A 26,489-nucleotide genomic window follows, 5' to 3' on the forward strand; every position below is an offset into this window, starting at 1 on the left:
TGGTTCGTCACCAGAAATGTCCTCCACTGACCTGCGGGCAGCTTGGCCAGCAGGTCTTGCTGCCCCTCATTGCACCGCACAGCATTCTCAACATCATGAAGGGACCTTGATTTGGGGATGACTGACCTAATATCATACCAACAAAGCCTTCCACATCCTTATCCACCTCCCTGTCAGGACCCTGAAGCCGCAGAGTATGGTGAGATAGGTAGTCCGCAGGGTTATCCACTCCCGCCCTAAACAGAAGGGTCACCCCATATTCTTGGAGCTGTAACAACCACCTTTCCAGCTAAATAGGGGGTCATGGAGCAGATCGTTGCATGATCGGAACCAGGGGTTTATCGTGTATAGACTGTCACTGGATGACCAAAGATGCACAGGTAGAAATGCCTTCATACCAACAAAACTGCTAGGGCCTTCTTCTCAGTTTGCGAATACCCCCACTTTGCTGGTGGGGATGAGTGTCAGGGTTCAAGGACACAGGAACCCAGGAAACAGGGTTCTTGGTCGCATTGGTATAAAGACAAAGTAAAGTTTTCAAAGTTTTCAAGTTATAGATTTAAATATAGAGTAAGAAAAGCAATGGCTGCGAACTCTCAATGTGGTTAATAACCACTGAACAGGTTATCATGCCTTGTTCTTTCGAGAGAGGGGCGCCTGCTACCTTTTTTGTATTTGTGAAAGGAACTTGGGGTTGGTCACCCTAGGTTACCTGGGGGCAACCAGACGTGGACTCCCTGCTCACTGTGCTTAGAGAGGCTCAGCTTCACCTCACTGATGATGCCCAACAAGGCTGAAACACGTGTATGGGGTTGCTGATGGTACTCTTGTTCAGAGAGGAATTGCCATAGCATTTCGGTGCTGGATTGCCCTTGTGGGCGGGACAAAGACTGATATGCAAATGGATATTTCCCATCTGTGAAGGTACAGTGAGCAAAAAGCAATGGCTGCGAACTCTCAATGTGGTTAATAACCACTGAACAGGTTATCATGCCTTGTTCTTTCGAGAGAGGGGCGCCTGCTACCTTTTTTGTATTTGTGAAAGGAACTTGGGGTTGGTCACCCTAGGTTACCTGGGGGCAACCAGACGTGGACTCCCTGCTCACTGTGCATAGAGAGGCTCAGCTTCACCTCACTGATGATGCCCAACAAGGCTGAAACACGTGTATGGGGTTGCTGATGGTACTCTTGTTCAGAGAGGAATTGCCATAGCATTTCGGTGCTAGACTGCCCTTGTGGGCGGGACAAAGACTGATATGCAAATGGATATTTCCCATCTGTGAAGGTACAGTGAGCAAAAAGCAATGGCTGCAAACTCTATATGTGGTTAATAACCACTGAACAGGTTATCATGCCTTGTTCTTTCGAGAGAGGGGCGCCTGCTACCTTTTTTGTATAGAGTAAGATCACATTACTTTCCTAACCACGTTTGTTCTTAAAAAAGTGAATAAGAAAACGTCAGCATCAGCAGTCAGTTCAAAAGCTTCAAAAGGCAGCAGTATTCAGTGACTGGCACAAGTGTCTTAATACTAAGGAATACAATTTAAAGTTCTAATTGGAAGAATACTACATAATATAGAGACAATGAAGTCCTTAGTACTGTGACGAAGCAGAAGAATGAAGTAGCTATTTCCAAGTCTTGAAGTTACAAGATCAGTTTCTCAAGGCTTAATGCTGAGGAAACACAGGTGCATAAAGGAGAAGATGTTATATTGGTGAGAAGAATATTTCTAGTGCAGTACTATCAACTTATGTTGCACCTTTTTCTTCTACTGGAGAATCATGAGACAGAAGAATTAGAGCATGTGTTCTTTTTTGTTTTATCCACTTCCCCTTTCACTTTTGGGGTGACCCATCCACAAAAGTATATTTGAGTTTCTGGGCCTGAACTTCTTGGGAGGAATAGTGGGGTTCAGCAGCTCCCACGGAGGATCAAGTACAGACCTGAGTGTGAAAGCCTTGCTCGCATAAGCCACAAGATGCCTGTCACCCTTAATATCTACTTGGATGAGCACTGCTCCCAAACCTAACTCGACTGGCGTCCACTACCTTCTCAGTGGTTCTGGGTGGGTCAAAATACGTGACCATAGTTTCAGCGATAAGGGATATGAATTAACCTAGTACTTGTAATGAAGTTCCATTCTGGATTACAAAGTAAGAATTTAAGTGGGTTTCTTCCAGTTCCTCAAGTAAGTTCCTTTACTCCAATGTGAGACAAGATGAAGTACGCAACTACTGCAGCCTATCCAGCTCTCCTCAACTGACATTCTTAGAAACTCACCCAATGCTCCAACCAACATTCCACACTGACATTCCATTCAGGCCTTCATTATTCTGGCAATCACATAACTACAGGATTCCTTTGTGTTACAGAGTGCTTCCTGTTCCGCTTGGCCCCACATCTACCAAAGTATAACATTCCTAGGATGATGTACAACCTCAGGCGGGGATGTGGGAGGATCTGCTTTCTTTATGTGGTCAGCTGTGTGAGGATCTGGTGATAGCCTGTGTTCATAGAAAACAAATCCGTAGAAGTCCACCTTCGGATAGAGAATTTGGCATTTCTGTCTATAGAGAATCTGTCCATGCTGTTTGAGGTGATGGAACACTGCTGACAACCTCATCATGCGTTCCTGATCAGATGCTGAGAAGATAAGTTGGTCATTACTCACGTTCAATATTCCCTGGACTGCTGCCAGCAACCCTCTGAGGTGTGTTGAAATACCTCAACAGCAGAGGACACCCTCGAGCTGAGCCGCTGTTAATAGAACAGCCACTCATGTGATGAGAAGGTTGTGATGGCCCATGAGTATCCTGCATTCAAGTCAATTGTCGACTATACCTTCACGCGCTGCAGATCAGACATAGTTTTATGAAGTGTACAGGTGGGGTGCCTTCCACACTGAATGGACCTCTTGGGAATCCTCATACCAGCACATATTCTCACTTCCTTGGGGCCTTTTGGTTTGTTTGTAACTACAATCGGGGAGACGCATGTTGTGAGCACCTCCAACCTGTCGATAATGTCTGCCATCTCCAGCTTGCACAGTTCATCCTCCACCTTTTTTCGCAAGTGGAATGGAATACAGTGGTGGCATAGGGATATCTGTTGTATGAACGGGTCTACATGTAGCAGAACTTTCTGTCCCTTTAGGCAACCCATTCCTTCAAACTGATACTTGAATTCTTCCAGCAACTTTTCAACATCACTCTGGTACACTTGGTGTGCTCAATGTACGATCTGCAGGTCTTTCGCCATTGTGCAGTTGAGTACAGTATCTTTTGCCACATGGGTGACGTAAAATGTTGAGGGCGGTGTGGAATATACCGAAACTGAGATGTGGACATTACATTTACAGATGCCCCATTGTCTATGAGGATATACATCACCGTCAACAGTATTGTAGTTGTGCAGCAGGGTTGTCTCCATTTGCCATGGCCATCCTGGTGCACCTCAAAGATGAAGAATGTATCCTCAACTTCATCTTCCTCTTCTGTTCTCATGGGGTGTGAAACCCTGGTCATCGTCCACAGCTACACGTTGTGGATCAGCTCATGACGGCAGTGCCGGTCAATTGATGTGCAACACTGACCGTGGTGGACACACATCTTGGCAATATTTTGCTGCACCTCCCCCATGATTGGTCCACCGCTGGACATATTGAAAGGCTTTGCTGCTGGTGTTCCCACCCCTTGGCTGTGAAGGTCCGTTGGAGACATTGGCATGAGTTTCCTCCACCCAAACAGATTTAAAAGCTTCCTCCATTTGCGACTCCCTCATTGCAGCCATTACGTGAGCCCGACCCAGATCCAGAATCCTTCATAGTAAGATATCTGTTTCTTAAGGACTCCCTCTTTACCTCTTTATTTTTCTACTTTTGTGTCAGGGAACAAATGAGCAATAAGGAATGGGCACACGATGCCAAGCCCCATCTGCCTGACCTCCAAGAGCCACAAGTCCATGGTCGAGAGGCAAAGAGCACCTGGGTGGCAGTCACAGAGGAGGGTTGGATCCAACCCTCCTGCAGACAGTGACTGGTGAATCAGACCATTGACACCGATGTGAGGGAGGGAGTTTCAGGCATCGTTGGTAAGCAGGCGGTCACATGGTGCACCGGGAGGTGTTGCAACCTGCTTAAGGTGGGGTTCTGCAGCCTGGGAGGCCAGCGGATATGCGGTTCACAGGAAGGCCAGGAACCGTTCCCTTGTGACAGATTGCTATGCCGATAGACATGGAGCGCGGGGAAGCCGGGGGCCCAACACCCACCATGTTGTGTCATTACATGTTTGCCAGTATCCTGCCTGTAATACTGGCGGGATACCGGCAAACTGACCTACCGTTACTGACGCCTGATATCCCGGGATTACCAATATTTTCCAGGTGCCAGCAACGGCAGTCTTTCCCATTCCATGGAGTCCGCTAGGACTCCATGGAGGGGAATGCCAGTATTACTGGCATCGGTATTACCGGTGCCGGTACTATCACCATTTATTTCCTGGTGGGGGCCTGAATTCCCTCCACCTCTAGGCTGTTGGTAAATCAGTGACCCCCACCGGCAAACCTGTACTTTGACAGTGCAGTAAAAGTGCCACTAATGGAATTATCTGCACTTTACTTGCAATTTCCCCCCACCACTAAACTTGTAATGTAATTACCCTCTGTGAGGAGGTCTCTTCTTCAGCCGGAGCCCGATGCAATTAGGGACATGCACACGGTAGGAGCTGTTACTTTGGCAGACGCCCATGCCTGGTAGTGTCCCTCCTTTATTGCTTTTCTGACATAGGATGCACCCCGTCACCAGGGAAGCTCTCCGTCATAACACCGCCAAGCACCCCAGGGACGTCATTTAGGGGTCACCAGGGGTCGCAACTGCGACCCCTGTGGTCTCCCCTGCTACCCCTGTGGTCTCCCTTGCTACCCTTAAAAAAGAGAAAACCCTACCTCCCCCCTTTTTCTTTTGTTTTTTATATGCAAGCTCCTGGGATGTGGCCAGCACCTTGTGACTCTTTGCTTCTGGAGTGGCTGGCTTTCTTGTTCAGGCCTCTTTAAAAAATAAGTGACAAATAAAGAACAGGGGTTCCACAAGTCTAACACTTTCAACAGTGACCCTAAATAGGAAAGAATACAAATACCAAAGAATGTGTCTTTCTGGAGTTCTATACAATAATTGCTAGACTCATTAAAGGGTTATTTCAGGACACTTTAGGGGGTGAGGCACTGATTTAGTCTGTTCTTAAACACCTCAACTCAGCCTTTCATCCCTCCGAGGTCGATAAATGAGTACCAACACAGGTTGGGTGAAATTCTATCTATATTTGATTTATATAAAGTGCTTAATCGTAAGCACTATGTAATAACACATCATTATCATATGGCCATGGACGTCGGCTTACATTCACAGTAATTTGGTAATTTTGGCATATACACACTGACCTTCACAATACATATGGCGAGCCATGCTTGTATGAAATGTATATCACAATATAGTGATATCGTAACCATATTTTTTGTACTGTACTTAGGAACAATGCTATGTGATACCATATTGTGTTTTGTCAAGGGGTGAAAGATCGTGTTCCATCACTTCCCATGATATCACTTCAGCGTGGGGTCAAATGACATCACTTCATGTGATGTCATCAGAGGTCAAGGGTCATATGATGTCACTTCTGCTCCCCCTAGCATTTTGGTGAAATGACGTCCCTGAAGCACCCGTTGCTTTGCGGACCCAAATGTGATTTTGTTTGAGACTTTATTGGCCAAAAGTACAGGTCCTTATTTCATCCGGCCCCATGGCCAGGTGCTAATAGCATTATTACAGCCGCTGCAGGCAATACAGACTCACAAGAACCCATGTAAGCATTAGATACAGCAATAATTTTGAAGTATCTCTATTATCTACCATTCCTCCTTGAGAATGTTTTCATGCAACTTCTTCCATTACTGGAGCCCCCGCGCTCCCTCTGCCCTGCTCAGTCGTGAACTAACACGCCAATTGTATTTTAAGAATGGGTTTAATATTCTGGAAACATATGGTGGCTTTTAAACTTTACCCTCAACCTCTGAACTTGGGCCCAGGTTCCTGCATGTCCAGTTGCCCTCACACTGCCTCTGGGCTCCCCAGTACTTAAGGGTCTGTATCTGCAACCCTACAGTCCCTTCTCTCTGCACTTATGAACCACTCGCTGGCTGCACTTTTCCCCCTTTGCCTCCCCCTGGCACCCCCTCCCCTTCTCTCTTCCGTGCACTTGTGAGATCTGAATAACAGAAGGCCTAGTAAGGTAGTTATGTTGTCCTCCCTTTGTTTCCCCCTCCTTGTCTTGAGTTGTCGCTCCTAGAAACACTTGAGTACAGGCGAGCTATAAATGCCACATCATATCATATCATACACCTGACATAATCTATTTTCTGGCAAGAAACAATAACTGCCAAAGAAAATGCATGTAGATTGTGAACATGTTAAAGGTTAAACAATATATTTTTTAATGGTTTAACAGATTCATTATTAATGCTATCTACACAACTCTTGTTCACATCACTTCTGCCCCAACTAGCCAACTTCTATTCAAAATGTTTCTTTCTCACTTGGAACATTTGCAGAGTCTGCCCTCTAGGGGCCAGTTGTGAAAAGTGCTGCAGGCCAAGCTTTCTGCCTGGCTATCCGCCGTGATCCAGGCCTCTTATGTACGTACCTTGGCTAGCAAGGCACCCAGCAGTCCTCCAATGAGCTGAACGACCAAGTACAATCCCAGTAGAATGGGGGAAATACCACCGGCAATAAATACAGCCAGGCTAACACATGGATTGAAGTGTCCACCGCTGCAAAGAAAGAAAGCAAAGACATGAATATCAAATATACATCTGTGCTCCATGTACCATATACTTTGAGCATAATGGCTTCATTACGGGTTTGACTGTGTGGGGAAAAAATGGCAATCCTCTGGTAAGCCCACAGGCTCAAGTGTCATGAACGGTAAATGAGTTTGGCAGTAATTTGGCGGATTTACTGGCGAATTACCATCAAACTCACAAACTCCAATGAAGAAAATATTTGCCTGTTCCAATTTACTGCTTGTTGGGCTCAGCTTTCAGTGTTGGGCTCAACAATTGTCATTTTTCACTGATATCCTAAACCTATTACCACAGATATTTCTCTAAAGCAGTGGTACCCAGATCTGTATATTTCGAGCCCCTTAAGTAAAAATAGTTGTGGCGCACCCCGTAAATGTAAAAGCTGCTTAAATTCTCCGTTTTTAACAGCCTCAGGCACTTGTTGCAACAGCATGGTACTCTGGAAAGGGATATCACTTGCGGCACCTGAAGTCTTCAGGACATGGAAATGTGCAAACCTCAGGTGTGGTGGCGATTGGGATCGTGTTAAGTTGGTTCTGTCATATTTTCGCTTTTTCCAGGTCGCCTAACAAAAAGACTGTTTTATTTGGCTGATTGTAGGCGGCCTGAAAAAAGCAAAAAGATCCCCTTGCCTTGCCCCCCAGCCCCCACCATCTCTGCCTGGATGACTTCTATATGGGGGTTACTCCCCCCGATCCCCACTTCCTTACCTGCTGCCAACTCCCTCCCCACCCCTGACATCTCGTTCCCAAAAACACACACACAAACAGACACCACACAACACACGCACATAAACACACGCGGACACACAGTCAGCCCCTGAGAGCACTCGTGTGCGGCAGGGCGATGACAGTTCGATTTGGAAAGATCGCTGTGTGCGGTTACAGCGTGGTCTTTCTAAATCGATCTTCTTTGAATTCGGGCTAGTGAAAACTGTCTTTTCACTTAGTACCGTTATGTTGGATTCCTGGCCAAGCACGATACTGACATCAGTGTAGGAACAGAAAACATCTTTACTAATGTTCCAGCTCCAGATACAGAGTACAGGGTACATCAAGTAAGTACATAGGGAAAGAACATCCATCAGCATCCTCTCTTAGTCAACCCATCTTCTCAATTGCACATTCACAGAACCATTCAGAACATAACATTCTAACACACAGAATTCCATGTCAGTCACTCCTACAAATCCATGCATACAGGGCAGGGTGCAAGGAAAGACAAGACACAACATAGTGTTCCCCTTAAACAACAGAAGACACACCCAAGATGCAAGAGACATACATACACACGCAACAACACATGTACATCCCTCAACTCCCAAAACAAATACTTCCAACAATGCACCTACACAAACCCTGTAGGCGTCCTCACCTAGCGGAACAATCTGCACCATAATGTGCTACTCTACCATTAAGATATAGACACCAACCACTGAACAAAAGATACCACATCCAACCTTTCAAGCAACTTCAGGCTTCCAGCTCCAAACTCCATGACTGAGGCACAAATCATGCTGCACTAGCATGCAAGGTGCACTTCGGAAGGCACAGAGAACTGATCCATTCGCAGCCATGCCGCACAAACATGCCAACTGTGCCCCACAGATCACAGAGATTGATCTCCCAAACATCTCGCCACTACAACATACCAGGGTACCCCAGAGGGCACGGAGAGCAGATCTGCCAAAACACACACACAGAGTGGAACTCCCAACACACAGTACCCCACACACTCATACCATAAACAAAACTCAGTCCCCAAATACAACGTTAACCTTTCCAACATGGCAACCCACTTGCTGCCCACCATAACATGGGTACCATATCCAATACAACAAGGTACTCCAAGTACCCCGGTAAACCGACACCCCACAGAAAAAGCACTCAAAGTACTCCAGGTGTTGACACCCCACAAGACTCCTGTGCTGATATGATATGATATGGCATTTATAACACGCCTATACACAAGTGTTTCACAAAAAGACCACATTCCACATTAGCAACTTCAAGTCAGAAAGCCAAGCACGACCACACCTCATCATGACACACGCACCAGACAATGCAGAAAAATATTCCAGAAAGTCATCACAGTTCACTAAGAACATTATGTTAAGCCTCCCTTACTGTTTTACTTAAAGCAATGAAACTATGCACTTGAAATTAAAATTGTAATTCAATGTTCTTCAGAAAAAATCCAGCCTGTAAACTAAAATGGTTAACAGAACATGCATCATAACTTACATGTTATTCTACTAACGTAGGAAGTCCATGTCCTAACTAACTTTAAATCACAAAGTCCAATCTGTAAAAGAGGGGGTTAAAACACGGCTAAAATTAGTGCACACCAAACCTCAGCAAAACAAAAGTAAATGCACAATAAATCTCTCTAAACAGAGGCCATGACTTCCAAAACACAAGCACACCAACAGATGGAGAATATTCAATAGGACTCACATCACACTATTCCAAAACTCTAATATGAATTAAACTCTAAAGCCTCTCTCTGTTCAACTGAGAACTCCCTGAAGAAATTCAAGAAACCAGCATCTAATTCCTGGAGTACCAACACATTGATATGTTCCGGACTTTCCACTACAGCATCACATAAAGGACAAGAACTTGAAAGAAGAGCTCCTCTTTTCTCCATCACTGCCTCTTGGTGCTGTCCAAAACAGTGTTCACATGTTGCACCACAGTACCTTAGGGGGACAGGTCTGCCTCCCCCTCCGGCTCTTTAGCTCACAAAGTGACCTACTTCCTTCTTCATGCTAGCAAGATTGGCCCATTTCATTGGGATCCCAAAAGAGCCATCAATATCACAGGTGTGCCTAACTTCTGTAATTAAGTCTGCCCCTCGCAGTAATATAATAACAATAATTTAGCATTTATATAGTGCTACGAACCCTCAGGTATCCGAGCGCTGCTTATTATTACCCACGGTGTGTGGTGCTCATTTATCGACCTCGGAAGGATGAATGGCTGAGTTTGGCCCTGCCAGGACTCGAACCTTCATCAGCCAGCTATGCATAAATGTCAAAGGAGCGCTCTACCTGCTGTGCTACCAGACTGGCTGTATGTTCACCAGTTTCCTCCAGCAAAGTCCCTGTTAGCTCTTCTCTGTCCTGCACTGCTTGAATTCCTATGCTGTCACCTGGATACTGGCTCCTTCGTTGCCCCTCCTGAATACAACTGGCTCCTGCAGTCAGTACTGGCCTTCCTTGGCCTGGGTTGGCTGCGCCTCACAGACTCCAAACAGATGCTTAAATGCCTCATGCAGCAAGGCTACTGTCTGCCCCTTGCAGCGCTGGTTTGTCTGCCCCTTGCAAATCTGATGGGCCCTTAGCCATGCAATGACTCTGTCTGCCCCTTGCAGACCCAATGGAGGGTTCAATGCATTTAGGAACATGTCATATTTACCTACTGAAACTGATAGAGTCACATGATGTCTATTTTAATGCCAATCACAAGATATTTATGCTATTTGTGTTTGCACTTGCATTTGTGTTTCACCTAGTGCAAACCTAGCTCAAGAGCAACCGGGAAATGTACAAAGGTTCAAGGATCAGAAGGGCAGCTTTCAATGGTTGCAGAATGGTGGTAGAACCAGGGCAGATTTACCCAAGTGAAACAAAGAAGGTCCCTGAAGTGCAAGGTTTTCAGTTAATTCATAGACTGTGGGCCTCATTACGACCCAGGCGCTAAGAGATTACCGGTACCAGTATGGGTGCCTGTACCAGTAATCCCTTAGCGCCTGTTTACGAGGTCCCTTTGCGGGTTCCCACCTTAATGGCTGGTTTTATAAGGAATGGACCCGCAAACGGACCTTGGTGCTAATTATGGTACCGCAATGTGCGGTACCGTCATTACTGCCTTCCCCATTCCCATTATGCCCTATGGGGCAAAAATGGGAATGGGGAAGGGCCATGGAGGAAGGGGGAATTACCGCCCCGCCAACCTTGTAATGGGGTGGTAATTCCCCCTTTCTCCATGGTGGAGTCAGTAAGTTACCGGCATGGACCATGGTGCTAATAGCACCATGGTCCTCCGCCTGGGTCGTAATGAGGCCCTTTGTGTGGGAGTGAGGGGTCGTTTGGGCTCCCCTCATACATTCAACACAATAACAACCACTTGCTCACGCATTAGCGGGGGAGGCCTCCATTGCCCTAATGCTAACATTAGCATAAATGGGGCTATTGCAGGATACATTTGGCTTCCATTTTGTGTGCCCCGACTCCATCTTTGGACTAGGCCTCACTCCGATACTACGAAAAGGCTTCTCTACCCTCTGCAGCGCCAACCACAGCACCCTCATGGCCCCGACCTTTTCTTCCATTGTCTGAAAGCTTCACAAATCCCTTTCTCACGGATGTGTCGGGGATAATTGAAACAAATAGTAAAAAGTATCATCTCACTCTTCCTCTGTGATCACTTTCCTGTGTGTGAACTGGGTCGAACCATAACTTGTAGCTCATCCATCTCCACAAAGCCTGCTCCTGCCTTCTCAGCCCCGCTGTTGGAAAATTACTGCCAATATAACTCTGTAGCCTTCTAAGGTATTCTCGTGATGTCCAAGAAGTGTGACCCTGCTGTGCAGCCCACCCCAGAGTGCCCCCACTAAATCCAGACCTCTGCCACGTTATATTGTGTCCTAAAACTAACATATGTCATTATACTCCCCACTCATCTTGATGTGTCAACTCTATCTCGTGACCTAACCCTCACCCCTCCTGGACACAGGCAGCTGGACCTCGTGACACTCACCCTCCTGCCAACTGTGCAGCCAATCCAGATGAAGCAGCGCCTACAACAATATATGTAACATCTCTCCCCAACCAATCCTGCACAGTTGTAGTACCCTATGTTGGTGACGTCACCAATGATGCTGTTTTATTGTTTGCCAGAGCGCTCTCGAGGCAGCAGAGTTCTCTGGATGCCAGCTTTATATAAAGACCTATTAATCTTGCAACCTGTTCTCCTAGTCTCATTCCCTACTGGGATGTGTTATATTTTCTAAGTTTGTACTGGTAAGTCGGGGAGTGAGCCTCTAAATTTGGTGACCCTGGTGACCTGATTGAGAAGGGTGTGCTGAGAGAGGCCCCCGTGCCATGCGGCAATATCCGGGACGCCTCCAGCAAAACCAGCAAAACCATTGCCTCAGCGGTTGTCCAGTGTGAGCACAAAAACAAAAGGTTCCAAGGGTCCCAGTCATCTTTGCAAATACCCGACTGCTCACCGAGGCGGGTCACGGCTTGGTTGGGGTGTGGCCCTGATTGTGGATAGACAGTGAATGGAGGCTCTCGGATCACTCAGGACATGTGAATACTGCATGCGATATTCTCAAATGAGGGGGCAAAATTGCGAAATAGTTGGTGTAAAGATAAGGACAAGAGAATAGGGGGAATTGAAATTTGGGTGTTAGGGACTGTGTGAGTGAAACTGTTAGGCTTTTCTTATCTATCCTTTATATGGCCATTAGGTTGTTGTGGACAAAGAGATAAAAAGGAATACAGGATCCTAGCTCCAAAGGGGGGTAGAAGGCGGCACCGCGTAGCATTGTCTCAACCAGTGCAGGGTATAAGTGGAGATAAAAGAAAAAACATAGGAGTCTCATATATTTAGTAGGCTCGGAGTAGTCATTTAGAATATTCTTTTTCCGTTTGAGCAGAATTCTTAAAGGAAGTAGTGTAATGGGGCTCAGAGGTGGGGAGTGAATGAGAAAATAAGAATAAAGAAGAACGTATTATAACAAAATAAAGGGGCGATTTTCATTAGAAGGTAGTACATGTTACATGTTCAATGTATTGAAGTGTGTTATGTTTGTCTGTCAACAAAGTGTTTGGGCCTCATTACAACCCAGGCGGTAAGTTCCCTACTTTACCACCATGGTGTAAACTCTGTTTACACCATGGTGGATGGCGGATTTACCGCCCCATTCCAAGGTGAGTGGGGAGGTAAATCCCCATTCCCCATTTACCCTTCCCCATTCCCATTTTTGCCCCAAAATGGGAGTGGGGAAGGCGCTAATTACGGCACCGTAAATTACGGTGCCGTAATTAGCACCAAGGCGGGTTAGCGCCTTGCATTTTAACGCCTGCTAAAAGCAGGCGTTAAAATGGTAATCAGGCGTTAAGGGTTAACGGCGCCGACGGCGCCGTTAAACCCTTAACGCCTGAGTTGTAATGAGGGCCATTGTGTGTTTATGTTAATTTATAAAATAAGCATTGCTGAAAAGTGTTTTATGGTTCCTTTTATGGTTCCTGAAATAAGGTGTAAGTAAAAAAGGTTATTGACATTTTAACTTGGTACGGGTCAAAAGGGTATTGAAGGGAGCACTGGAAAAGTTTTTCTTTTGTTGGTTACATTGGGCCTCATTCCGAGTACGGCGCTAACCAATGGCGCTATTAACGCCTTGGTTGACGCCGTACCCGGACCGGCAGCGCCTTGGTGGATGGCGGAATTACCGCCCCATTCCAAGGGTGGCGGGGCGGTAATTCCCCAATCCCCATTTACCCTTCCCCATTCCCATTTTTGCCCCATAGGGCATAATGGGAGTGGGGAAGGCGTTAATTACGCCACCGTAAATTACGGTGGCGTAATTAACATCAAGGTCCCTTAGCGCCATGGTTTTTAACACCTGCTAAAAGCAGGTGTTAAAACCTCCATGGCGCAAAGGGAACTAGGAGTATGGCGGTAAGGGATTACCGCCACCGCTCTCGTTAGCGGTGGCCGCTATCCCTTACCGCCATACTCGGAATGAGGCCCATTGTGTCAGATACCCAGTATAAGAGCAAAAAAACCAAAAAAGACTTGGGATAAGACATCATGTGTCGGAATACACCGTTAGCACATATTTGTCGACATCTCCCTTTGTACAGTGAAAAAAAGCATACGTACCATGAACAATGGCTCACAGAAATAAAAGGAGAGTTCTCATCCCAAATATGGCCAGAAGGAGGGTCCTTTGAGAAAAGAGTGTTAGATCTTATAGCAACCCATTTGTTAGCAAAATATTGACATAAGCAACTGCAAAACAGACGTGAAGTACTTGATTTGGAGGATGCTTGAAGAAACAGCCCTGAGCAGTGACGCAAACAAGGAAGTTTCCTTGGAAGGGCCTACAGCCCCGACGGGGGGAGAGGGAGTAACGGTGGAGGAGTGTACAATAAAAACAGGAGAAAATGACCTCACTAGGCTTTATCCATTATTAACGAGGCCCGCGGCAGGATACTGTGATCCCGTACATGCCTGCGCCAAGTGCCCCAACAACACTGGCTGCCACAGCCCCACCTCCTTATGACCCAAGAGGACTGTACGGGCACACTAGCGCGCCTTAGGTAGACATCACACAGCTTACTGGGGACTTAGAAAGACAGCTGGCCAATACGCAAATGCAGATAACACGATTAAGGGCAATGTGTGATCAGGGACAGATGTTGCCGGGGGGAGGAGAGGTACCACTCTGTGTAGCCAGTGACTTGACGCCTCCACCCAGTGTAGCCGGGGGGTCTACACCATCTCCGCCGCCACAGGGGAATGTGCCTAAGGGACCGGAACATGAGTGGCAATCAGGAGAGTTTTTCTTCCATTTAAATGACAAGCCAATAAGAATAGTGCGAGCAGAAGCTGCAGACAACAAAGGAGGAGAGGGACAAGGAGAGAGAGACTCAGACGGGGAGATAGATGAGGTATGGAGTAATCTGGATGAGTACAAAGAGGGGGTAGCAGTAGCAGGATATTCGCTTCCCTTACGGGAGGACCCAGAAGATGGGGGAGGGCTCCCAAGATGGCAGGAGAGACTGAGGCAAAGAGTAGGGAACATGTTGTTAAGTAAAGCAAAGAAGGTAAGGGTAAGTAAAAAAGGAAGTAAGGCCAAACTACAGATGCCTCTGATACATAAGGGAGCGGGGGGGCCCACTACATACCATGGGCACACATGGGCAAAATAAATTGTTGAAACTACTCCCTCCACTTTTGGGTGGGGCGGGGAAGTGTATACATGCATTCGAAAAGTACACTGCAGGAGTACCCTTGGCCATAGGTGTCACGACCCTCGCCCAAAACCCCCTCTGGCAAACCCATTGGCCAGGTGGAATCAGGACTCGGGCCTCTAGAGCCTGGCGTCCTCTTCAAAAGCCCTCATGGAGCCAGTCCTGGCGCCTATGGTGCCAGGCTCATACACCATGAAAAACAATGTGCATGGGAACTACTTCATTGTATTGTCAGCCAACATCGAGGCATCCACATAGCTTGGCTCCTAAGAACCAAGCTATGTGGTCCAGTGTTTTGGGTGTGGCAGCCTAGGGACTACTTTACCTGGACTATTTTGTTGGGGCTATTCAAACCACACCCGAGCAAGACAACACGCTTCGCGTTACTTTGCAGCTTGCAACGTGATGCTCACCGTGTCCAGCTATTCCCTCAAACCTCAGAGAAGCAGAACCTGCAAGGAGACAAAAGGAACATCATTAGCAGCAGCATCTTAACTGCAGTCTTCATCTTTAGCCACTCGCAGCTACTGAGAACAGCTTCCTCGAATCTACACGCCTCCCGGACAGAACGACCTGAAAGAGGAAGATAGAGGCAACATTAAAGAAAGCAGTAGAGACATTTACAAATTACGAACTGCTCAAAAGGCTTACCTGGCTGGTCGCCTCTCGACTGGCAGCACTCCGGACATTCCACTCACGCTGAAGAACACCACGACCTACAAGGAAGGAAAACACAGGTTAGCAAAGGCAAGACTTTGCAGCGCTGCGCATAGCGCTTACTTACCGCATCATAGCGCTCTTAATGCGCCATCATTTACCAGCAGGGCTCTACCAACCCAGTTCGCCGCGCTGAAGCTCTGCATACCTAAGGGAGAAAAAAGAGACATTTTAAACAAAGAAAGGCATGCAGGATAGCAACACAACTAAAGAACATCAATAAGGCCTTCCTGAACAATATCAAACGGGCCGGCGTCAGTGAAGTAACTGGACCGCACTCACCCATGAAAGATAAAGCGCCCCTGCAAAGAAGGCAGGACAGAGATCACGCCTAATTCTACCACAATGCAGAAACCTCCCCGCAGACCACATCAGGGTAAAGCTGAGAAGCATACCAGCGAGTAACCCGGCTGGGTGGCGTCCCTGTGGATACCAGGTGAGCGTAACAATAGGCGATGTAAAAGGTTTATTAGTGTCCGCAGTTGGAGATCAAGCAGACGTGGTGTGGGTCAAGGCTGGTTTCACGGGAGTAACAATAAACTGTGATCACCATGATGGATCGTCATTCAACAATGTGAGGGCACAAGTGTGGGATGCATTGCGGAGAACCTTCCTAGACACCCCTGACTTACATTTAGTAATGCAATTCACTAAGTGAGAGGAGGAAGAGGCTGCGCAATTCATCCTTCGAGGGCAGGACATGTGGAGAGCAGAAACGGGCACGGCGTGGGACCAATCCACTGCTCTTTTTTACTTTACAGTTAAGAGAGGCCTCCCAAAGGAGGTACAGAAGGCCTTGGAAAAAATAGCTGGGATAGAAGCCAAAGGCTGGCCGGAGATTCAGAGCATAATAGTACATCATTGTAGGAGGATCAAAGTGAGAGAAAAGGAGATGGCATAGAGAAGGTTGGCAGATGAAGGAAAGTTAGTTCAGACTAAATTAGTGAAGGTCGCAGCAATCAATTCAGCGGTACCCATTGAAAGGGAGGGAGAAGGGGAAAATGGGTCAGGAAATACACCAGCAGGGATGGCAACTTGGTCTGCAAACGGACAAGAACAATGGACAGGAGAGGAGCAATACGAAGGGCCCCAATGGCAGGGCAGACCCGCAATAGGACAAGGTGGGTAATGGGGACAGAGAGGAGGATTTGGGGGATTGGGAAATAGAGTATTTGGTGGGCAAGGAATGAGGAGGATGACCACAAGGATTGTGTTGGAATTGTGGGAGATGGGGACGTTCTTCTAGAGAATGCCGAATGAGACCAACGGGATATTACCAAGGGCCTCCTCAGATGAGTAAACGAGCAACAATTTGGTCACCCACATCCAGGAAGTCCCTTTGGGTTACCAATGGCTGTGAATGGACAACACAAGCAGTGCTATAATGAGTATCCGCAGAGAACACCACAGATGAAACCCAGACAGCAGCCTCATCAGCAAGGCATGCAACAACAGGTAGCACGTCAGAACACGATGGGAAACGCAAACACTAACATGTTTGCAACAACTGCAAATGGTGCGCTGGCACCTTTTCACAGCGCAGCTGTAGTGGGGGACAATGTCTTTTATGTCCCCGGAACAGAAACATACCCAGACTAGGACAGCCCACAGAAAGCACTTGCGTGTCCAGTCCTATCCACTACCCTACGTGCAGAAGAGTAACCACTGGTGGGTGCAGAGATTGACAACAAACAGTTCATCTTTAAGGTGGATTCGGGAGCTGAAAATGTGTGCCTCATGGAAGGTCGATTCCCGCTCTCAGGAAAAAATTTGGAAATGCAGGGGTTCTCTGGGGCTATTTTAAAAGTTCTTTACATAAAAGATTTAGACATAACGGTGGGGGGAAAGACAGTGCGAATACCCCTACTATATCATGAACACTCGCCAATAAATTTGTTGGGACGGGACCTCCTGAGCAAATTGAATATGACCATCTACTTCACAGAACGAGGGATAGTGTTCTCCACCCCAGGGGTATACCCAGTAAGAGCTATGTTGATGATAAGTACTATGACAAACGAAATTGCAGTAAGAGGGGTGCCCATATAGATAGACATGTTAATTTATGGAATACAGGTATTTGCTCGAGTGGTGCCCGAGATAACACGCACAGAATGGACAGTGCCATCTGATTTTGTTTTCCGCCCCATTGTAAAATCAGATATTGTGCCAGGTACAATAATGTCTATTGATTTGGAAGGGGTACAAGTTTCAAGCAAACGTATTGCGGTAATAGGACTGGACACACATGGATGCGAATGGAGAACAGTGCTGTGCATAGACCCAAATGTAGCTTTGCATGATTTGACTGATGAGGAATTGTTCATAGACAATGGGCCTCATTACGAGTTTGGAGGTAGCCATGGTTCTATTAGCGCCATGGCTGCCTCCAAACCCGTGTCCGGGTCCGTGTAGTCGGAATGGGGCATTACCGGGTCATTCCGACCTTGGAGGACCCAGTAAGTCCCCATTCTGAAAACCATTCCCCATTCCCATTTGAGCCCCCATGGGGCTCAAATGGGAATGGCGAAGGAGCTAATAACGGGCCTGCAAATAGCGGGCCCGTTATTAGCTCCCGGGTCCCTTAGCGGCTCCCGCTAAGGGCGGCTGGTAAAAACCAGCCGCCCTTTGTGGGACCTGGTAAGGGACCTTGGAATGCAGCTGTAAGGGGTTAATGGCACCAGCATCCTTACCGGTGCCGTTAACCCCCTACCACAGTACTCGTAATGAGGCCCAATGATACAGATGGGGAAATTATAATGGGAATAAGTGTACCTTGTGACATAATGATCCAACACAGAGAAATACACAACCCTCTCATGGCTCAGAGCTGGGGAGAAATCCGCCGAAGCCCTGATTTGGCGGACCCTTAAATCTGGCAGTAATAGTGCGACCACCGGATTTAAGGGTTACCGCCAAACTTGTGATAAGGCCCTATTTACTGACTCTCTCTCTCTCTCTCTTTCTCTCTCTCTCTCTATCTCTATCTCTCTCTCTCTCAAGCATTATCTCTTTCTCCTATTTTTTTCCTTAACGGTTATCATACTGTAGCATAAAATGAGTTAAAAGAACAAAGGTAGAGAAATGATGTCAGTAAAAATCGATTACAGCCTATTAAAGGGTTTATTTTGATAAAGTAACAAACAATCAATGGTAGAAAAACATAAATAATAATGCATATGATTTAATGGAAAAAATAAAATGTACAAGTATACGTTTTTGTGTACTTAACCCTTTTATATCGTCCATTCAGGTGGAAGTATGACGGTGAAGAGGGCCCTCACTAACAACGACTCCAATTTAGATAGTGATAGGGTAGATAATAGAGTGAATTGATACTATAATTATGAGCGTGGTTTATATTTTACAGTGATAGTTTTCTCTGTGATGTTATTTTGCCTTGGTATGTACCGGAGCGTGACTTTCATAATTGGGGATATGAAAGAGGGGGGAGCGGGGTAAACCTAATATGAGAAGGACCAAGCCTTATATGGGCTGAGGTTAAGACAATTTGGTCACATAATGCCTCCCTAAATGATAATCTTACAACTGTCAAAACCCCCGTTCTTACATATGCTGCTTTGGTTTTCGATAGTGATGATGAAACCAACTAATATGATGGTGATTATTCCCTCTTCAGTACTCCTGATCTGACATATACAACCACACATGCAACCACAGAACCTACCTCATATGGCACTGATATGCACTTTAGCCCCAACCACCCAAGATCCCTCAGTACTACAGTCTTGGCAAAATATTAATGAACAGAGTGATGCAACATGGGCAGTCATATAACAGTCAAGAGGGGAGGAGGAGACAAAAAGGGGGGCGGATGGAAAGAGTTATGATGCATACCATGGCTTTGGATTAGATGAGATTGAAGACCTTCGCCACCCAGACCAATCTAACAAATGGTACTCAAACATGAACGCAACCGCCAAACAAGCGGCAAATGAGAGCTGCTATGTTTGCTCTCTCATCCCTCACGCCTCGGGCACACCTAAAGTTCTTATACCTCAAGAAGTACCCTTGTTGGATGCCCAATGTTGAGTTCATCTAGTATTGTGTAGGAATCGAAGCACCTTCCAGTCACACACCGTTACAATAGAAATTCTGTAGAATGAGAAAACCTGTACGAGCAAACCGCAAGGAGTGATCTGCATCAAGGCACCATTTTTTGTTATCCAAGGGACCCGGTTCACAGAAAAAAGTGGCATGACAAGACTATCACGTGCAAAGCTGAGGCATCGTGAGGTATAACGGAAGAGAACTTTCAATGGGTCATAGAGACATGCACTCCGGTCTGGTCCCAGCACATCGCAAAGTTCACATGGGTTACAGCTCTCTAGAAACCCATTAAAACACAGAAAGAAATTGGACATTAACTTTGTTTCCATGTTGAAGGGAAGGTACAGATGGGCTCTAACAGACAATGCAACAAAACGATCATCATTCCAGATATAAAAAATGGTACAGCAGCACTTATGGACATGTATTGGGTATGTGGCAAGCAAGCATACCTGCATCTCCCACCATCGTGGAGGGGTACCTGTGCCATGGCCACACTGCATTGGGCACTAATGGTGATTCCAGAAAGCCATATCTAAGGGGGGAAAAATTTGGCTGAAATATCAGCAGCACCCGAGCCAGCAACAACACAGCCCTCCGCATACGACATTCTGTCTGAAAACGAACTACAAGACAGGGTGTGCCGCAAAAGAAGGTCATCCAACTACATCTCCAGCAAATCCTGAGAACTTCTGGCTGAGATTCCAGATAAATATAACGTTTTCAACTCTGCTGAAACATGTTTTGCTTCCCTCCTGGTGCCAGGACTTCAGGCACGAACAAACGTCAAATGGCTGCAGATCGTGCGCTGGGAGCTGATCCAACTGGCCAACAAAACTGAAGAAGGAGTCAACGGGATCAAGTTGGAACTCTGCGCCCTGTGGTTAATGACGATGTAGAACGGGTACATCCTGGATCTCCTCACAGCAATGGACGGCAGTTTTTTTTGCCGAAAAATATGGAGTGCCTGCTGTACATTCGTATCTTCTGAAGACACGGACAATGGGACACTGTCCCACGTCATCTCGGCCGTGCATAGTTTGAGGGAAAGAATGCGGAAGGAAGGAGGGATAGAGCCAAGTAGATGGTTCGACGACATCTTCAATTGGATACTGTCCTGGTTCAGCGTGATGATGAAAATGTTTGTCCCACTCATCGTGTTCCTATTGCTATTTTTCTGTGTGTGCCAGTTGGGAATTCGATGTTGTGCAAAATCAATGCCGAGTTCTGCAATGATGATGGTAACAATGGGCAAATCGACAACAGGGCAAAATATGAAAGATGCACAGGTCCAAACTGGGAGTCAGGCCCCTCTAAGTATCACATAACTGCAGTATACCACCATCTTGGGGATAGGGTGGATAATTTGTATCACACCACAATTAAAGAGCCACGATAATTACAGTGGTATGGAGAGGTCTGGGTGGACCTGGATGGGGATGGGGGAATACATGACATGCACACCTGATTAATTGCCACCTGCCAATTAAAGGGACACCTGCATGGGACGAAGCAGTGCAAGAAGCAGAGTACTATCGGAATGAAAATAATTGTAAGGATTAGTTTGTTACTTTAGATGTAACGAAAGGGAGGAATGTGTGGGAGTGAGGGGTCATTTGGGCCCCCCTCATACATTCAACACTAGAAGAACCACTTGCTCACGCATTAGCGGGGGACTCCTCCATTTCCCTTATGCTAACATTAGAATAAATGGGGCTATTGCGGGATACACTTGTCTTCCATTTTGTGTGCCCTTGACTCCATCTTTGGACTAGGCCTCACTCCGATAGAACGAAAAGGCTTCTCTCCCCTCTGCAGCGCTGAGTACCGCACGCTCATGGCCCCCACCTTTTCTTCCATTGTCTGAAATCTTCACAGATCCCTTTCTCATGGATGCACCAGTGATAATTGAAAGAAATAGTAAAAAGTATCATGCCACTCTTCCTCTGTGATCACTGTCCTGTGTGTGAACCGGCTCGAACCATGACTTGTAGCTCATCCGTCTCCACAAAACCTGCTCCTGCTTTCTCCCCTCCCGCTGTTGGAAAATGACTGCCAATATAACCCTGTGCCCTCCTAAGGTATTCTCTTGATGTACCAGAAGTGTGACCCTGCTGTGCAGTCCACCCCACAGTGCCCCCACTAAATCCAGACCTCTGTCGCAGTATATTGTGTCCTAAAACTAACATATGTCATTATACTCCACACTCGCCTTGATGTGCTAAGAACCACCCAGTCACCCAGGTTATCCCAGAGGACAAGACCCCTAAGCCCTGTATCTCAGAAAAGTCAAAATGAAAGAAGTTGCAATCTTGTCAATGGAATTTTAGGTTTGCAAAGATTTACTCAAAGGTGTATTAATGATTGTCATTTATTATATGTCTAATGGTAGTTTCTCATGCCAGCTTAGTTAGAGTGAACTATATCTCGTTGTGACCTAACCCTCACCCCTCCTGGACACAGGCAGCTGGACCTCGTGACACTCACCCTCCCGCCAACTGGGCAGCCTATCCGAAAGAAGCAGCGCCTACAACGATATATGTAACATCGCTCCCCAACCAATCCTGCACTGTTGTAGTACCCTATGTTAGTGACGTCACCAATGACTCTGTTTTACTTTATATTTCCATGTAAGTGTATTGCTTGTCAGAGCGCTCTCGAGGCAGCAGAGTTCTCTGGATGCCAGCTTTATATAAATACCTATTAATCTTGCAACCTGTTCTCCTAGTCTAATTCCCTACTGGGATGTGTTATATTTTATAAGTTTGCATTCGTAAGTCGGGGAGTGAGCCTCTACAACTGCAGGAGCCTTGGAGTAGCCCTGAATGCCATGCAGTGTTGTTCCAGTATGCTACGGCATAGCAGGATAAGAGCTGTTTACTGTTCTTTTCTCTGAGAGCTCGTTTAGTTTTCAGCTTGGCAATGGGCTGGCTCCTAGAGGAGTATGTTCCACAGAATGTGTTAAGTTTGAAGAACTCACCACATTCGCCTTGTAGAACTCACCAAAAAATGACTAAAGAAGTGAAAAAGGAGTGTACGCCAGTGCAAGAAGTAACACAATTTTATTCAGGGCCCCAGATGCAGCTGGGACAGCAAATCCAAACAGATCACAGAACAGAACTGCATGAAAAGGTGCTGTCAATGGACCACCTTCAAAATGAAAACTTTTATATCAAGCAACCTAATTAGCATTTGCGATCGTGCTACATAAAAAATCTCCCCACACAAAAATGATTGGACCTCGCATTTTGGACCCATTCAGGAATAGAAAAATTGCGATTGATCATTGGGTTTATGAACCTTCCCACACTGCCCTTAATTACAGAGTTGTGATGTCACAAAACACCCCCAGTTCCCACAACACAAAATTATGTGATTGAAACATTTGAGACAACCAGCAGAATTGTATTATTCTGCCATGGTTGCCTCTGCCTGACTCTCATGGGAATGGCTGCCCACCATGACACCATCAGAGCCTTGAACTACAGATATACTGCTGCATAATTGATGCATGTTTGAACACTCCCAGGAAAAATGGTCTGCAAGCCATTTGAAACTGCTGTGGTTCTTGCCGGCTTCACTAGAAAATCACATTTCATAAATAATTTTGAATTATAAAATGGTCCTATATTCCTCCTTCACTGGCAGACCTTGTAAACTCTAATCAGTTGACCTTGAAAAATAACAACCTCTGTGTGCTTTCCTGTGTGTTTTCCTTAACGCTGACCTGGGATCGCATGCACTGTGTTAATGAACCAGCTGCAGAGGCCTTTGATGCAAACAAAATGCTTGCACATGTTTAAAGCAGAAGCAAGCTTTTGTGGCCTATTTACCATGCTTCTTTCACAGATATCAGAAAGAGCCCTACTCCCCTTTTATAATGCTGCTCTTGCAGCTGATGAGTGCATCGTTATGGATCCATATTTTTTTCTAACTGTGTCATGTCTCCTCTGAGCCATTCAGATCTTCCCCAACCAAGACACACCCTGTTTTTAGACATTGGATCTGGTATTGAATATCATTTTCAACATCAGCAGGTTGTGTAAACACCCATACATCAGGATCCTCCCCTTCATTTTCCCCCTTAAATTTTTTTTCTTGGTTTTTATTTCAATACTATTTTTGTGAACACGTAAGGATAACATCAGATGTCCTTTTTGCTTATTAAAAAACACTGTAAAAATGTTCTTAATAATGCAGAAGGTGATGAGAAGCAGCACTATCATGGGGACAGTCACTTGAAACAATCCAGAAAGGCAGACCGGCCCCCCACGCAAATACTCTGTCCAACCAGTCTTTTGCTTGCACTCCATTGACCTTCCTCGTCATCTTTCCCAGGAGTTTCTTTTTCTATTGTATAGCTGCGCTTAAAGTTCTATTAGAGGCCATACTGTGAGGAATTGCAATTCAGCAGCTTGTCCCAAATCGGGCGCACACACCTCCTTCAATGTCTGCGAGGAGGTCCAAAATAAATTGATTTGAAGGGCCACCAAGCGCAAAGCATTCATCTCTTCTTTGATTGTGTTTAACTCTTTCGCAGTTGAATTAGCTAGTTGCAATAGCTCATATCATCTTAGCTGAAGCCATTTTAAATTGGCTGCAGCCTGCAGTCATGGAAGTACCAACAAAGTAAAAAATGTTGCAGAAGAAGAGAACAGATGGTACTCATCCGGTATAGAAGCCAGGTTGCCGGACATTTTCCAGAGAAGTAGTTGCTTTCTCTTTTCCTTCTCCTCATTTTTTTCCTTGCTCATTTTGATGTGCCATATTGCCCTGCAGTGAGATCGATCTTCATGGCAGTGCTTTTTTGCGGCAGCACAAGTGCACGGCTGTCCTACGTGACAAGAGTGTACACTCCACTCCAGTCAATTGGAAGCTGGGCATATTCTCTGGACCCGCAGGCCCACCAGAAATCCATCAGTGATGCAGTTCGCTGTGCCAGTGCCGAATTCTGCATAACCTTGGCACAGCCCAAATTAGTTCCCAGGAAAAAAGTGATGGTCTCCCCCAGTTGTATTTCTCAATGCAAACAAAGCAAGCAGCAAGCAGTGCACCCAAGATATTTTTAAGCCTTTGCATAAGCTTAGCCAATCTGGAATCTCCCACCTCGGGAGCACCTCCCTCACCAGAAACATAGCTGCAGAGTGGTCATCATTTTGGGCACAGTTACCTACATCAAGCCAATGTGAGAATAGACACACCACTACAAGCACGTACTTGTAAGAAGTACATCTTTCTTGCATATCAATGTAATCGATATGCAAGTGCCGAAAGGGGCCTTCCGGTTGCGGAAATGTTCCCTGTACAAATCTCAAGGTGTGACCTGGTAAAGACTTCAGCAATATCATACCATTACTCACATACTCAGAAACGCATTCATACCGGTTTGGCACAAATTTCTTTTTCGCTTATGCCTGCAGCCACATGCTCTTTCTATATGTGGGAAGGATAGTGAAGCTGTTCTAATGCCAATTGCAATAGTTTCTTTGGCATGACAACATTTCCTCTGCTTTCATGTCACTGACCCAAATCAGTTGGGGACAGAGAACATCCTCTCTTTGTCCACAGTTCTTTTTCAGCATGTGATGCGTCTCCCTACAACACAATTATCTGCAGTATTGGGATTGCATTGACATTTTCTGGTAATTAATCTTTCAATTTTCTCACTTGCAATACTGATATTAGAGGTATTTTTTCTTCCTGACCAAGGTACAGCATATGTGATCCTTCTGGCATATATGCTGCTTCTTTTGCTGCTCTATCTACTCTTTTATTTCCTAGTAATATAAAATCTTGCCCTGCTTTGCACTTTATTAATACTAATTCTACCGGAAGTGGTAACATTTCCAATAGTTCTCTCAACAATGCTGCATGTTGGACGGGAGTACCGTTACTACTTTTAAAACCTCTCCTGTCCCACCTTGCTAGTCCTGAGTGCACTGTAAATGTAACAAAGGCCGAATCAGAGATGATGTTCACTGCTTGGCCTTCTGTACACTATCAATTTTTTCCCTTTTTTATTCCTCCTCCATACCCCACAACTGCGCACCCTGAGTGCCTTTGCCCATGGATTGATCAATGCTGGAATTCCCGTCAATGAAAATCATGTTCCCCCCTTCAATCACTTCTTCCTTAACTATAGGGTTACCTTCACCCCTGTCAATGCATGCTACACAGTCATGCACATAGTCTCCTTCTTCTACTTTTTCTGAAATGAACTCTGCTGGGTTTATTGTACTGCACCTCACCACTTCTATTGCTGGGTTTGTTAGAATCACCTCGTACACAGAAGGCCTTTGTGTTGTCAGTGTTGGTTTTGTTTTCTCCAGTATTGCAAATAATGCATGTTCCACGTACCAAACTATTGGGCACCTCTTGGTTATTGTGGAAGCCTTTTAAATCTCAAATGCAGCAGCAGCAGCAAGTGCCTGCTCACATGGGAAGTGTCCCTTCATAACTGCATCAAGTGGCCCACTGTAATAAGCAAGTGGTTTGTGTCCCTGTCCATTTTCTGTGTCATCACTGCTGTCATTACCTTTCCATCTGAATGTGAGAACAGGTGGAATGTGTGCTTGTAATTGGGAGATTCTTACACTGGTGCATATCCTAATTCACTTTTCAGCTCATAAAAATTCTTGCCCATTTCAGCTGCCCATTTCATTTGAGTTTTGTTTTTTGTGTGCTTCTTGTAGTGTTTGCAACAATGGTGTATGTGGAGTAATCAAATACCCATGCTCTGCAATAGTTGTACAACCCCAACATTTGCTGCATCTCTTTCACTGTTATTGGTCGCAAAGTCTTGTGTGTGGCCTTTATTCTTTCTGGTGTTATTTTCTCTCCTGTCTGCTGACATAATCT

General features: G+C 45.9%; 1 protein-coding gene across 1 annotated transcript in view; it reads right to left on the reverse strand.

Moving 5' to 3' along the window:
• LOC138582871 (aquaporin-8-like) overlaps positions 1–26,489 on the reverse strand; it is a 508,777-nt gene that overhangs the window by 176,466 nt on the left and 305,822 nt on the right. Inside the window, exon 3 of the mRNA XM_069654561.1 lies at positions 6,694–6,820. Within this exon, the coding sequence (XP_069510662.1) occupies positions 6,694–6,820 (127 nt within the window). The remainder of the gene's footprint in view (positions 1–6,693; positions 6,821–26,489) is intronic.

The sequence above is a fragment of the Ambystoma mexicanum genome, chromosome 3q, assembly GCF_040938575.1.
Source record: "Ambystoma mexicanum isolate Mex_15411 chromosome 3q, UKY_AmexF1_1, whole genome shotgun sequence".
Classification (NCBI taxonomy): Eukaryota; Metazoa; Chordata; class Amphibia; order Caudata; family Ambystomatidae; genus Ambystoma; species Ambystoma mexicanum.